This window comes from Pygoscelis adeliae, unplaced genomic scaffold (assembly GCF_000699105.1).
Source record: "Pygoscelis adeliae isolate BGI_AS28 unplaced genomic scaffold, ASM69910v1 Scaffold410, whole genome shotgun sequence".
In the NCBI taxonomy this organism is placed as follows: domain Eukaryota; kingdom Metazoa; phylum Chordata; class Aves; order Sphenisciformes; family Spheniscidae; genus Pygoscelis; species Pygoscelis adeliae.
This window is the reverse complement of record NW_008823913.1, coordinates 298,355-312,357: the sequence shown is the minus strand read 5'-3', so window position 1 is coordinate 312,357 and position 14,003 is coordinate 298,355. Positions and strand designations below refer to the sequence as shown.

At 44.8% G+C, this 14,003-nt stretch overlaps 1 protein-coding gene across 1 annotated transcript in view; it reads right to left on the bottom strand.

The window, feature by feature from the left end:
• ULK1 (unc-51 like autophagy activating kinase 1) overlaps window positions 1-13,322 on the bottom strand; it is a 73,675-nt gene extending 60,353 nt beyond the window's left edge. Inside the window, exons 1-3 of the mRNA XM_009318661.1 lie at window positions 13,259-13,322; window positions 6,127-6,159; window positions 5,276-5,312 (exon numbers count right to left, since the gene is read on the bottom strand). Of these exons, the coding sequence (XP_009316936.1) occupies window positions 5,276-5,312; window positions 6,127-6,159; window positions 13,259-13,267 (79 nt within the window). The 5' untranslated portion in view covers window positions 13,268-13,322. The remainder of the gene's footprint in view (window positions 1-5,275; window positions 5,313-6,126; window positions 6,160-13,258) is intronic.
• Window positions 13,323-14,003: the final 681 nt, after the last annotated feature.

The following is a 14,003-nucleotide window of genomic DNA, read 5'->3' as shown; positions in this document are numbered from 1 at the left end:
GAAGTATATCACTGTACTCAATCCTGTACCATTTTCTGTCTATTAAAGGTCCAGTATCTTAGCTGTGCTCAACCTTCTCTCCAACAAAACATCTCTGCAATATTTCTGTGATTTCTATTGAAGGAAATCTATTTAGGAATGGTTAAAACACCATCTTTCAACAAACCAGCAAGAATTCCGAAGTTTTTTGCCCAATTCAGCTCAGGCCCAGGAAAGGACAGGCTGTCTCATCTTCCCCCAAACACAAAGCAAGACTTGAAACTTGGCAGTTCTTAACATTATTAAGCTGGCAGGCAATTACAAACTCCTGGCTAAATACACTCTGCCGCTAGCAAAGAAATGGTGTTGAGAGCCTTGTTCTGACCTGCAGTTCCAACAGCATGCCACATCTTTAAGGCGTTACCCTCTCCTTTATATAATTTAGTGGCTATAAGGCTAACACAGTGCTAGCCACCATCCCTCAAGCAAACCAGTTAAGCCTCCCTAATGTGAATCCTATCTCTTTATACTGAAAAAAAAAAACAAACCACTGCTAACAAGATCAGAAAAATCCATTCACCCAAAGAAAACAGGCCTCTAAGCTACTAATTTCTGCAGAATTTAAGTTTTCCACTTCACAGAAGTTTGTACAAAGCTCTCAGCCCTGCAAAGGCGCTGTTTTCCAGACATGCGCAGAATCTAAGCTGGTGTCTTGAGCCTGCAGACACATTCCCTCAGTGCATCTGCTGTGGCATAATGGAGCTACCACAATGCAGCGCAGCAAAATTAGACAGAGGTCTGTTGGATCCTCTGGCAGCATTAAATATCACGAATGCAGGTAATGCAGCAAGGCAGGCCTGTGAAATTGAAATGCTGCCGTCAGAGAAGGGACCGTCAGTTACTTGGGGAGTGTAGGGGCATACCCTTTTACCTCCCTCCATTAACAGACATGCCATAACACAGAAAACCAAGAGTCCTTATCTCTCATACTCAGCTCATCAGCCTACCGAGTGACAGCAGCAATCTCCAACTGAAGGACAGAGACATAAATACAACTGACACTTTCAGCAACTTCAGGTTGTTGGTCCACAAAAGATTTTCTAGACCAGCTACCATCAACAGAGGGAGGGAGAAGATACAGAAAACTCATTCAATTTATGTGTCACCAAAAAAAAATAGTGTGGAGAACAAAACAACTCCCTTTGCTACATCCCAAACAGGGAACTTTTACTTATGTCCCCGTAAAAAGGGGACATTCTCATCTTTACCAGAAAACTGCTGGCAAAACAATAATCCCACACTGAACTCTGGGCATCCCTGTGGATGTCTGTGGTGAGCAACACGTTCTTCCAGAGAACGCTGTTTCACAAGCCTTACTTTGCCATTACTGAGAAGTAATAGTATCCCTGTGTTTATTTTCATGGGCTCCACTTCAGTGACGAGGCACTCAGCTTACTGCCTTGGGAACGCTGGCTACACAGGTCAGTAGATCAGAGCAAATATCTACTGCAGGTCAGTGCGGGCCCTGCGTGCCTCGTAGCTCTTGGGACATAGGAAAGGGGTGAAACCACCTAAAAAGTACCCTGGTCAGCCTGTGCTGAGGTGTTCAACCTGCCAAGAGGCTGCCAGGTAAACTGTAGTAAACAGCCCTTGTCAGCTGATCCAAGGGTAGATGCACTGGAGTACACCTGCTGATGTTACATGATAACACCATTTTGGAAAAGTTATTTAGGAAAAAGAACTTCTCCTGTTACCCAGAGATGCCACAAGTATCTCTCTAACATGAGCCCAATCCAAATCATGCTGAAGTCTCAGAGATCAAGCTGATTTATTTGGGGCCCATCTTGCAACTCCCCCAACTCCACCCACACAGAGCGTGGCCAGTGAGACTCCTGTTTAGACTCATCTACAAGTCAGAAGACTTATTCCAGATAGGTCTAGTCTTATCACAGATATTCTTAATTATTTAGCTGCAGAGGGTGAAAAGTTACACAGCAGTGCCTCACACCTCTTGTTTACAAAGGGGTCCCCAGACCACTTGGGATGAATTAGAAGGTCACAGCTCCTTGCACGTGTCGTGGTCAAACCAAGAAACGTCCTGCTCTGACTTGAAGTTTTCTTTACAGAGATGTGCTCTTCAAGCAGCAGCTTTAAGGAAGGTCATGAATATGCACTTACGAACTGTCCGTAACAACCTGTGTCAATGCCAACTCACAGAATTTAAGAAGAAATTTTAGATCAGCCTGCTCTGACCTCCTGAGTACCCGAGGCCACAGAATTCCAGTTATTCTCATACAGAGGACGGTCACTTTTGTAATGCTTCCCACAGCTCTACCACGCACAGCGGCAATCTGCCACTCTCAGCTCAGAACATACCCTATGGTGGTCTTTAAATGAAAGCAACATCCACAGAGGTCTATCAGAAGGAAAATTGCATTGTACCATTAAAGAACAACAACAACATAGAAGTTGTGCTTAGCAGAACACGCACAACCTTTGGTTGTATCAAAGAGATGGGGCTGACCAACAGCATAACCCAGCCGAAATGCGTATTGCATTGAAACGTGCACATACTCACGTCTTCCAGTTATGAAGACAAGGAGAATTAGAGTGCCTTTGGATTCAACACAGAATTACCTTATTGCCTAATGCTTGTAATTAGAGGGCAGAATGGATCGGGAAGCTTACAAGCATCTCGTTCAATGAGAAACAGGGGATTTGCATGCACAGCATGCATAAGTGTTACAGGAACTACCAGCAAACATATCTGAGGAGTCAGTGGGAAAGTAGACGTTGCAATTAAATACCATCACGCAATTATTAAAATAACTGAAGCAGCACAATAACCGCTCAATAGAGATGAGCCTCCTGCGTACCAGTGAAATGCCCTGGAAGAAATCTGAACTTTCCAAGATGAGCTTTCAGGAAAAAAAGTCATTATCGTCAAAAGCACCCTGAGCACCTGCAGAAACTGGGAGAGGAGATGCCCCAAAGGGCAATGTGGTGGAATGGAAAAAGCCATGTGATGCAAAAGCTGACACTTGTATCTAGGCTCTGGGATCTGGAAGACCCAGATCTTTGCCGCAGTGATGGGAGTAACTAACTTTCTTGCTGCAGTCCCTTACTGACTGCTCCCTCTGGAAATCTGTACCTGCTGGGTTTTCTTTACTGGCAACTGGCACACAGATGTTAAGAGTTAAAATAAAAGTAAGCACCAATTTCCCAGTCACAACAGCTGCTCTTTACAGTTGTCACGGTAAAATATTTTATTGGTGAAAACAGAGCTAAAGGTAACTTTTTCAAATTAACTCAGGCAAAGAAGGATCAAACCCTACCCCAGGCAACACTCAAACAAACCAAACTGGGGTAAAACTGAATTTTATTTGGAAAATACAATTCATTGTCACTTTCTCAAACTAGCCACCAATTTCCTGAGCAGTCTCATTTGATAAACAAGGAAGCAAGCTGTATTAATAGCCTAGCTAATTGCACAGTATGCTTCACTTTTTTTTTTGGCAGGGTGGTGGAAGGGAGAAGATGACAATGGACACACAGAAGCACTAGTATGAACAGGAAGATTTTCTATAAACCCATGTTTCTATAAATCATTCGGCCAGAAGCTGTGTTCTTGTTTACATACGCAGCTTTGCCAACAAGAGCTCACAGCCCAGTGCTTTAACATCAGGGTTCATTTCATGTGCATGAAAGCTGAAAACTTTAGCTTTCAAAGCCCATGCATTGGTAAAACTGAAGTTTGACTGTTTTTTAAAAGCATTTCATTGTTAAAATTTTTGCTTGTATTCAAGGAGAAAAAGAAGGTATCAAATACAAAACCATTTTCACTTGGTATTCATAACAGCATTTCACCACCACCAAAGATGCTCCTTTTAAAGCACAGCAGTACAACAGATGCAAAACCACCATCACTTATCTAAGACAAAGCACACTAAACCTGGATTTTAATAAACAAATGCCTGTCACTGCTATCTCACCCACATTTTAGACAAAACACATGAAAGTTAGAATATTCCTTCATTTGCCTTCAAGTACTAAATCCTTTCTGAAAACTAAAGTCCACAAACTTAATTCATTACCCTGTATGAATAGAGTGCAACACACTAGCATCAAGCCCCAAATAATCATTTAGGGATGCCAACACTATCTGTAGGGCAAATGTAAATTTAGCTTTTAATCCTTCAATTTTTGCCATTTCCAGGCACCATGTACCTCAAATAAGGAGCCTGAAGTATTATCCAGCTGACTAGCTTTTAATTTGCACAATGTGAAGAAACTTTGTTTAATCATGACCCAGAGCCACAGCAGAAATGAGATTAAAGTTGTCTCTTCACATTCAGTAATCTTCTAGTTAACGTGCAAAACAACAAGAAAGCTGCTTTAAAGAAAAAAAAAACCCACCCAAAAAAACACACCAGTCAGGCCAACAGAAAATAAGGTCTGTGTCTGACTGCAGCTAAGCAATTTGTTCAACATGTTATCCTCCTACCGCTTAGGTACTTAAGTGCAACGTGATTTTCACATAGGCCAGGATCCTGTACCTGTGCAGTGGGCTGCACTGAAAAACAGCTTGGGAGATTGAAGCCCAAGTCCCAGCAACACAGCCGGATAACACGCAAAGCGTGTTTCATTCGGTTTAATGGCAAAGACACACTTCAGTCTCACCAAAAGGTTCTTCAAGGCACCACCGTCGCAGGTAACCGTGCTATATTCTCCAAAAGACCCTGAAGTTAGTAGTTTTCATCACCCTCACAACACTACTAGCTACGCTACAGTCACCGTCAATACACTGCAGTAAGAAATGTGTTCCTGTCCTAGATGTGGGGACACCCTCAAGGGTAAACTTAAAGAAAGCGAAATACACTCTTGGGATCTTATTTTAATCCAACCCTACAGAACTGCAAGGCTTCAGTATAAATAGCTTTTTTCCAGTGACCAAGAAAAAGACAAACCACGTCCCTAGCAGTGTTAAAATATGTTTAATCTATAAGGTCACTGTAACTAAACTACATAACTACTGACAACAGTCACCACTGACCTACATAGGAAAGACTACAAGACTAGCTTTTATTGTCGTGGATTCTTAGTTTTCAAATGATTATCAGGGGGTGAACCTCTTAGAAGAGGAGCAGTGATACTCTGTTTATTTTGCAGGAATTAAAAAAAAAAATACACAAACTGCTTACTTAGATCTTCCACAAACCCCAGCAACTTTAATGAGCTAAAACAGTCAGTGTTTTCTTCTGAATACAGAGGATATTCTCCATATTGTTCTACTTACTGTGAAGATAGTCTGCCAGGTCACCACCATTACAGTACTGCAAACAGAACAGAAAGCTCAGTTAATGCAAGGCAAATCAAAGATTAAAAACAAAAACAGTAAGCTTCACTAGGATAGCAGGCTTATCATAGTATTTAAACGTAAGTAATCACACGTGTCAAAATAAGTATTCAGAAGTTGGCAAGGAAAACCCCATTCCTGTAGGTTCTTCTTCTGTCCCAATTCCCCTACACGTTATATTGCATTACAATACACCAGCATTAACTAGCTTTTGTGCATGTGCACACCCGTGTACCTGCACATCAGAGAAAGAGATAAAACCAGAACAAAGCAGAAGGGTCACCATGGAGATACCACCAGAAAGGTGGTTGAGGAAAGCCTGGGACCAGCCACAGCTGAAAACTGAAATTCCCCACATCATGTTCCATACCATTAAGGAAAGTCAACAAGACCTCAGAGTGAAGACTGCAGAGGAAAGAAAATGTTCAAAAGCTTTGTAGCTAGGCTGTGTGGAGAAAATTCTCTTTCCGTGTATCTTTGAAGCGGATACTACCCAGTAACACCCGTTTGACCCTTGAGGTAAGATGTCTGACTGATTAAACCTGTGCCAGCACGACCTTCTGACAGCAGCAGTATGAAAAATCCCTCTGGCTGCTATCTTCACCCACACTGGCATGCAGCTGCAGATTAGACTAGCAAAAGCATCACGGGTGAGACTGTGAGCAGAAAGCACTAGTTGTATAACAAGCTGGTCTGCTTAAAATAAGTTTAAAAAAAAAAAGAAAATAAAGGGAAAAAGAGAGAAAAAGGAAGGGAAAGAAGGAAAAAAAGAAAGAGAGACACACACTCACCTCCATAACCAAGTAGACAGAGTTTGCCAGTTCCTGGGGAAATAGAAAATGGAAAAATGAGATTTATGCATTGAAATGTTTCACACACACTACAACTGCCGCATTTCCTTTTAAACAGGTAAACTGTGCTCTGTTATGATTCAGACTGAAGAGAGGGTAAAACTTCATTATAGGTTAATTCCTGGAAGACGGTGCTGGTATTTTAAATACGCCAGGTATTTAAGCATGCTATTCCTTTCTGAGTGTGCATCTGTTTAACCAAGCAGATCTCCTGTATTGCGGCTTGGGTCTTCATGTTCCTTTCAGGCTCTAGAGATTAACAGCAGCATGCAACACAGATAGATGCTGGCACACTACTATCTTAGAGCCTTAATCATTTCCACATTCAGCTTGGCCCTTTATAGCAGCTATGCCCACATGAACAGCGCTAGCCTGAACAGAGAGATAAGAGGAACACAACTTCGGCACCTGCAATTCAACCCCACAGCTGAAAAGTGCCTAAGAGATTCACCTTTGATTTGAGGGCAAAAAGGAAAGATCTCAGGTCAAAAACACAACATTGGCCAACGAGTTTCTGTACATGCATTAACAGAGTGTCATTATCGGGCAGCTAAAGCTTTCTGGATTATCATGGGGGTCAACACCAGCGAAGTCCAGGCCAAATGCTCACCTTCCTAAGTTTGCTACAGGTGCTGCACTGTGATGCTTCTTACAGTCTTCAGCATTTACCTCCAGCCTTAGCTGATCTTCTCCACTGGCTCCCTGGCCTTAGGAGGCATCTACATGGCGGTATATCCACGGTGCAAGCACAGGATACTGCTGAGAAGTGCCCCACAAACATACAGCACCACGGAGCCACGTTAGGAACTTTAGTGGCTGTGCAACACACACGCTGACACCAGCGACTGCCTGGCACTTGTTTAGCAGAGCTGCCAAACCACAAGCGGAGAACAAACGTGAAAACAGCCAGACGTTTCAACCCTGGGTAGACACTGAAGGGTGAACGACTCTCAATCCTCTTCTTGAAACAGAAGTCAGACAGAAGCAGACCTACTACATAAAAGCCTGTATGCTAGAAGTCACTCCTAAACTCAAGGCTCAGTCCTGGACCAGTGCAGGCAGCAGTTACCTGGGTGAATGGAGAAGCTCTGAAAGCAGTGGCAGAGCAAGAGACTTCACTCCATTTCCATAGCTCCAGGGCAGCATGCCTTTACTTACAGGCTGTTTAGACACCTGCCTGCCTGATTCCTCTTCCGAGCCTGACTACAATTTCAAAAAGCCCCAGCATCCAGCCTACCAGCCTTTTAGTTTCCAAGCAGTCTCCACTGTCTGCTCTCAGCCCCTTTCATCTTGGTCTGCCCACAGGACTCTACTTCCCGTCAAGCCTGTACCAAATTGACTGCCTTTGTCAACACCTCGAGTCCTCAGCACCTCCCATCATTTCTCTTGCAATCCTCTTTTAACCTCACAACGTGAAATCTAAGTTTCCAGATGCTTGCTGGAAGACTGGTTGGAAGATGTGGGGGGAGAGGGGAGGAAGCTGAACTACCTGCCATTTGAGAGACTCAAGCTACAGCTGCATGCAGCAAGGGCCACCTTCTCCCGGAGGGGCACGAGGCGCTGGGCAGTCCAGCAGCCTCAGCTCACATGGCTCCCCTGGTTCGAGCGTTCCCCAGACCTGGGGCTGGCCGTCCCCGGCTCTTACAGCTGTTCTCACCACCACAGAATCATAGAATCATTAAGGTTGGAAGAGACCTCTAAGATCATCGAGTCCAACCGTCAACCCAACACCCCCACGCCCACTAAACCATGTCCCTAAGCGCCTCATCTACACGTCTTTTAAATACTTCCAGGGATGGTGACTCAACCACTTCCCTGGGCAGCCTGTGCCAATGTTTAACCACTCTTTCAGTAAAGAAATTTTTCCTCACATCCAATCTAAACCTCCCCTGGCGCAACTTGAGGCCATTTCCTCTCGTCCTTTCGCCAGTTACTTGGGAGAAGAGACCGACCTCCCCCTCGCTACAACCTCCTTTCAGGTGGCTGTAGAGAGCGATGAGGTCTCCCCTCAGCCTCCTTTTCTCCAGGCTAAACAAGCCCAGCTGAGCTTTTTGAAGGTCTCCTTGTTTGTCCAAAAAGCAATTTTCTGTGATACTTCAAGAAGGCGTTTGTTGCATTTCCTTGCATGACAAGTACTGCTTTAAACAGGCCTTGTTTTCCAATCTCTGCATTTAAAAGCAGCACACGTTAAGTCATCCACTTTCACACACGCTTCAGATGAAGTGGGAATCCAGCCTGTGGTTAGAAGCGCTAGCCCAGGGAAGCAGTGCAAGAAGAAAACCCCGGGCATGGTCACAAGCTTTGCAAGTGACAAAGCGCTGGGGGAAAATTTTCAGAAGCGTTCAAAGCCCACCAGCTCCTGCTGTCCTTAACAGGAACAGAGGAAAGTCAAGGTTTATGAAAGACACCCAGGCCTTTCACTGCTCTGGGAGCTCCAGCCACGGATGTACCAGAAGACGCGAGGACACACCAGAAGTATGGTGCAGCTGCTCAGGGAACGACTGCGGGGCTGCAGGCCAGGGAGCTTGCTACAGGGCAACAGCTGGGCATGGAGAAAGTGTCTGAAGTGTTTTTTGCAGCCCACACAGAGTTCATCACTGCCACGGCAACATTTTTTTCATAGACACTTGTTGTTGAAACATGCTGTGATCGTTGCAGCTCAGTAACTCTACACATTAATATGTATAGTGCCAGCAGGGTTTGGGGAAGCTTAATATACTATTACTTATACAGAAAATGAAGAGGAGGTTTAGCTTACCCAAACTAAGTCCAAAAGATATTTGTAGTAAGTTATTAGCCAGTAGGTAGTGTACACTGTACAGTTTGGTTGTTTTTCCACTGTATGTTATTTAAAGACTGCAAACAAACATCATCAAGTCATTGATTTTTGGCAGCCAGTGTGTACAGTGACTAGGGTTAAATAAGGACCGACACAGGCAAGGGAGATGCTCTGCTTGACTCCCCCAGCAACAAAGGGACCTTGGTGGTTGGTGGTTTTATCCCACCAACACAGGGTGAAGAGACCAGAGAGCAATGCCTGAAAGGCTTCTAGGAGAGAAGTAGGTGGCTCCCCCAACCATCCACCAGCAACAGCACTCTCTGAACACTCAAGCCTTACTGGGAAGCACTCTCCGCCCTGCTGCACGCACACCCACCGCAGAACATTTAGCAAGTGTATTTTCAGATCGCAGACGCCTGTAGCAGGGTTGACAACTTCCACATTTGCAACTTCAGCATTTCAAGACCCGCTTACCAGAAAGATTTGTAGGAATTTTGCCACCAAAACTAAACATTTATTTCAGGAAGGGCCCCGGAAACAAGTTCTCGTTTGGAAAAAGCCTTCAGCCAGTAGCTCACTGTGATTACAATGGATACAACTGTCTGTGGAGACTTCTGGTTTCTCAAACGGGCTGACGGACTTCTCTCAAGCTGATTCAGCAGCAGAAACTATTTCTTTTCCATTTTTATCCTTCCACGGTATTTATGATTTGTTCATTAACAAAACAAGGAAAAAATACTGCAAGCCAAATTTTGCAGACTACCACCCTCTCTGAAAAGAAACAAAATGCCCAACCCACTCATGTCCACATCAGTAACAAGAATAACATTACAGTTTGTTGTATTTCTGCAGAGGCTTATGTCCAAGAAGCGCTACAGATAATTTACTCTGGACATCTTACTCACATGTACCAGTCTGTGCAGCCAAGGCTAATCCTGTCACTAAACAAGCTCGACAAAGGGAACGGCAGAGAGGCAACCCCCTAACTTTTCCTCTCATCACAAAGTGCAGCAGTACCCTGACTGTGCTCCACAACAGCACCAAAAGGCCTCTGCCAAAGACATTAAGCCAATAATTAATCAGCCTGGATCACTGCCTGACTCGTCGTTCTTGCAACAGAGGCCCCAGCAATGAAGTTACAATTTAATTGAGTGTAAAAATAGGCAACAGCCTCTACTGTCTACAAATAACGTGCATTTGCTGACGGAGGACAGAGAAATGAAGAAACTTCATTGAGCATAAATCATCCCAGGACAATGCTGTGTTAAAATTCCTCACTGGGACACTAGGAGGGATGGCGTTATGAACATCAAGACCCAGCAGTCCTGTCTCCCTTTAAATTTTCTCTCCACCCATACTGCAAGGTGGCATGATCCTCTTCTTGGAAAGTGTATGTCTAGGTGTGTCCAAAGGGAAACGTCTGGTTGTACCCACAGTTAGTCATCCTCCTACCACAGCTTAAAAAGTCTGCGAGAGGAAACTTCCTTAGAGAAATCCTCCTCTGCTCTCTACCCCAGCGCCTAGCCTGCCACCAAGTTTAGAAAGATGTTTAGGAAGGGAAAAAAGTTGAAGTTTAATTACACAACACTCCCAAACTCTCAGCAAGGCAGTGTTCTCACCAATCTGTGTGGGACCAGTGTTGTAATAGACACTGGGGTAAAACCAGCAAAGAATGGCTTCCATCTCACAGAAACCCTCTTCTCTAGGAAGGCTGGGAGATGCAGGAGGAAGACTTGGGAGATGAAGGTAGCTCCACTGTTACGCCCATGTGCTGAGCACCGCGTGGCTGACAAGGCTCCTACTGCCTACAGGAGAGGAGCTGTATGGACTCAAGTCCTCAAAACTGGTTTTGTTACTCTCCTGAAGAACAGCGTACCACTGCCTGTTTGTTGGCCTCCCTCCGATGGCGAAGGTTCCTGTTTTGTACCTCTCAGAAGATGTCTACCACGTGCTGCTGAACACTGCCTCTCAAACAGGACCAGGAGCAGCTGCCAAGCAAAGATAATTGCTGCACACAGATCACTAAGCGGGGCTAGGACCTGTCAATTGTTCCAACACAACAGAAGCATAAAATAAAGCTGAGGATCTGACAGTGAAAGATAAACTCAACACCAACTGAAAGCTAAGCTCTTCCAATCTTTTTTTTTAATGCTACCTCCCTGACTCGCTGCAGCAGAACCACAGCACACTGCAGCCTCCTGTTTTGCCAGTAGCATCTCATGGAGCCAGTAACGAACACCATTTTGCTTTACAGAAACCAACTCCGAGGCCAACGGCACCTGGAAAGCCTCTAGCTAAAGCAGGGGCTCCCAAGCTAGCTGAGCTCAGGAAACAGAACCCACCGTTCTCAAGAGAGGGAAGAAACTTTTCCAAACAGTAAAATCTCTTGGTATTATTTCACTCTGGTTCACAGCTTGGCTTGAACAGGCTAACCTCTGAAGAGGGAAAGGAAAACAGTCATGCTATGCAAGGGTTATCTCTTGACACAACTATTTGAACGGAAGCAAGAAAAAAGACAACAGTAACATTAATCTGAATTGTGGGAGCACCTACCAATACTAACCGTTTGGAAAACAGATCTAAAGCAAATAGCTAGAAGATATTCATATGCCTTTTGACCTCATGCGGAAATTAAAAAAAAAGAAAAAAATCTCAGATCCTACTGTGTTTCTCTGTTCCCTGGCCCTGTTCCCCCTCTTTACTCCTTCTGAACCTTACCAATGACGAGCTCAGAACATTTCAAGCAGGTTTCCAATTCAAAAGACAACAATTAACTCAGATGGAGGAAGAAAAGGAAGAAAGAAGAGGAAAGTACTCATTCACTGCAGTATAATCTCCTCTCTGCACAGACACACAATATCACAAAATGTTTCTCAAACCCAGACACAGCTTCGCAGCCAGACAAAAGCACATTTTAGGACAGACCTTTGGGATTCCAGTCATGCAGCCGGTGAGGTCCTGCACCAAGAGAGTTAGCACATTATAAGGAACGAGCAGCCACTTTCCTCTTGCTTATGGGCTACATTGGAAGTGATAAATCTTGGGCTGTGGCAGCAGTGACACATAAACACAGTCCAGGAGATGGTATGCAAGCAACAAATACCATCAACCAACAGTCTACTCAGTATCTCTGCCCGATTTGGCACATCCAGGTCTGCCAATAAAACTTACTGCTACTGACTGGAAAGCGTTATTACCACAGTCAGCAGATCTTCAACTTCCCAAAAGAATGAGGGCTTCTAATTTCTTCATGTAGATGCCAGGGAATAAGCATAAGAAGCAAGACCCAGAAAGGCCCACAGACTTCTGCATTGGCTCTTGACTGCATTCTGCTTCCTACAGACCTGTCAGCTTGCTCCAGGATGTGGAGCACCAGCAGAGGCACAGGGCAAGCAGAAGGGAGGCCCTGCAGCATAGAATTGGTTTATGGGCAGCCTTGCATCAGGTGGATTTCTGTAGGACCAGGAGAACAACAATGCGAAGGGCCACCGTTATCCCATTCCAGGCACTATGGTATTCTCTGCTTATGAAACAGATGAGTTGTTTCAGGACAGGTTGTACTTCAGAGCAGATTAAAAACAGCAGGAAAGCTATCCTCTGCTCCTACACGGGCTTCAGGAAGGGAGGGAAAGCACTTCCCATCCTCTGGCAATAGTCCTAAAGTCTGACTGCATAACATTAAAAAAAAAAAAAATAAACAAGACAGAGTCATGTCCATGGAGCTTCTATTTGCCAGGCAGCTAATACCACCACAGACAAGTGGTAGGACAGCTCAGACTTCAAGTGACCTGAAGAAACTTCACCATCCCTTCCACTGGACACGAGCTTTCTGCAGCTTCCTTCAAACCAGCCCCAGTTCTCTTCTCCTCTCCACCTCTACCTCCAGGCGGTGGCAGGCCGCAGTGCCTGTCACTGCCCCACTGACTGGACGGTCTGCTGTTGGCTTCGCACAAGTTCACTGCAGGCCTTGATCAAAGCCCTGAGATTCAACGCACTTGCTGGATGACTGATGGCTACAGCGCTCGCAGAGAGCTCAAACAGGAAAACAAGACTCTCCTTCGGAGGCAGACTGTGCCGCCTCTGCAGAGCAACACACTACAGCACGTCAAAGCTGACAGCTGCATCTGACCCTAACCACAGAAACCAAAATACTGGATTAATGTCATAATAAGAGTATAGGGACAAAGTGGCAGCTTTCACAAGGCACAGAGCTTCAAGGCGAGACCAAAAACATGCATCAGAGCAAACTGAAGACTCATGCTGCTGGGACACTGAAAAGCAATCACTTCTTACAACAGTCATGTTCGTCTGGGGGTAATGCTGCACCACCTACACCAGTTTGCGTCCCCAGCTGGCCAGCTCTTAAGGAGGCATTACTGCCCGAGAGCATACAGCGCAGGTCACATCTGTACGCAGCAGTCCAGCACGGATAAGAGACTGTGGAAGAAAAAAGCAGCACAATCCTGAAAAGTTTGGACTTTCTGACATTGAGTGGAAAGAAGTAGTTACCCCTTTGCCAACAGGCAGAATAAGACCTAGAAGCGTCTTTAAGATAATGCATTGCCATTTGCAAAAAGGAGCTTGCTTTTGTTTAATGCTATCAAGAGAGGAGACTTCAGAATTCTAAGAACAATGATAAAAATATTGAAGATCTGACTTGCTTTTCTATATTCATTCCTCATCCCCTTTCTGTATCACAGTCATATTATAAAATGAACACTTAAGGTTGAATTCCCCATTACCTTAAGCTCAGTCACATGTACTGGAATGAAATCCTTGCACACCGCAAGGTTGCATTTTATGACCCTACCCCCCAAAGTGCCGGAATAGTGGGGGAAGTGCTGTGGGTCGAGGCAGACAATAAGGCAGGCCACAAGAGTGAACGTTTCCATTTTAATCACACACTCACCGAGACATAGAATCATAGAATCATTAAGGTTGGAAGAGACCTCTAAGATCACCGAGTCCAACCGTCAACCCAACACCCCCACGCCCACTAAACCATGTCCCTAAGCACCTCATCTACACGTCTTTTAAA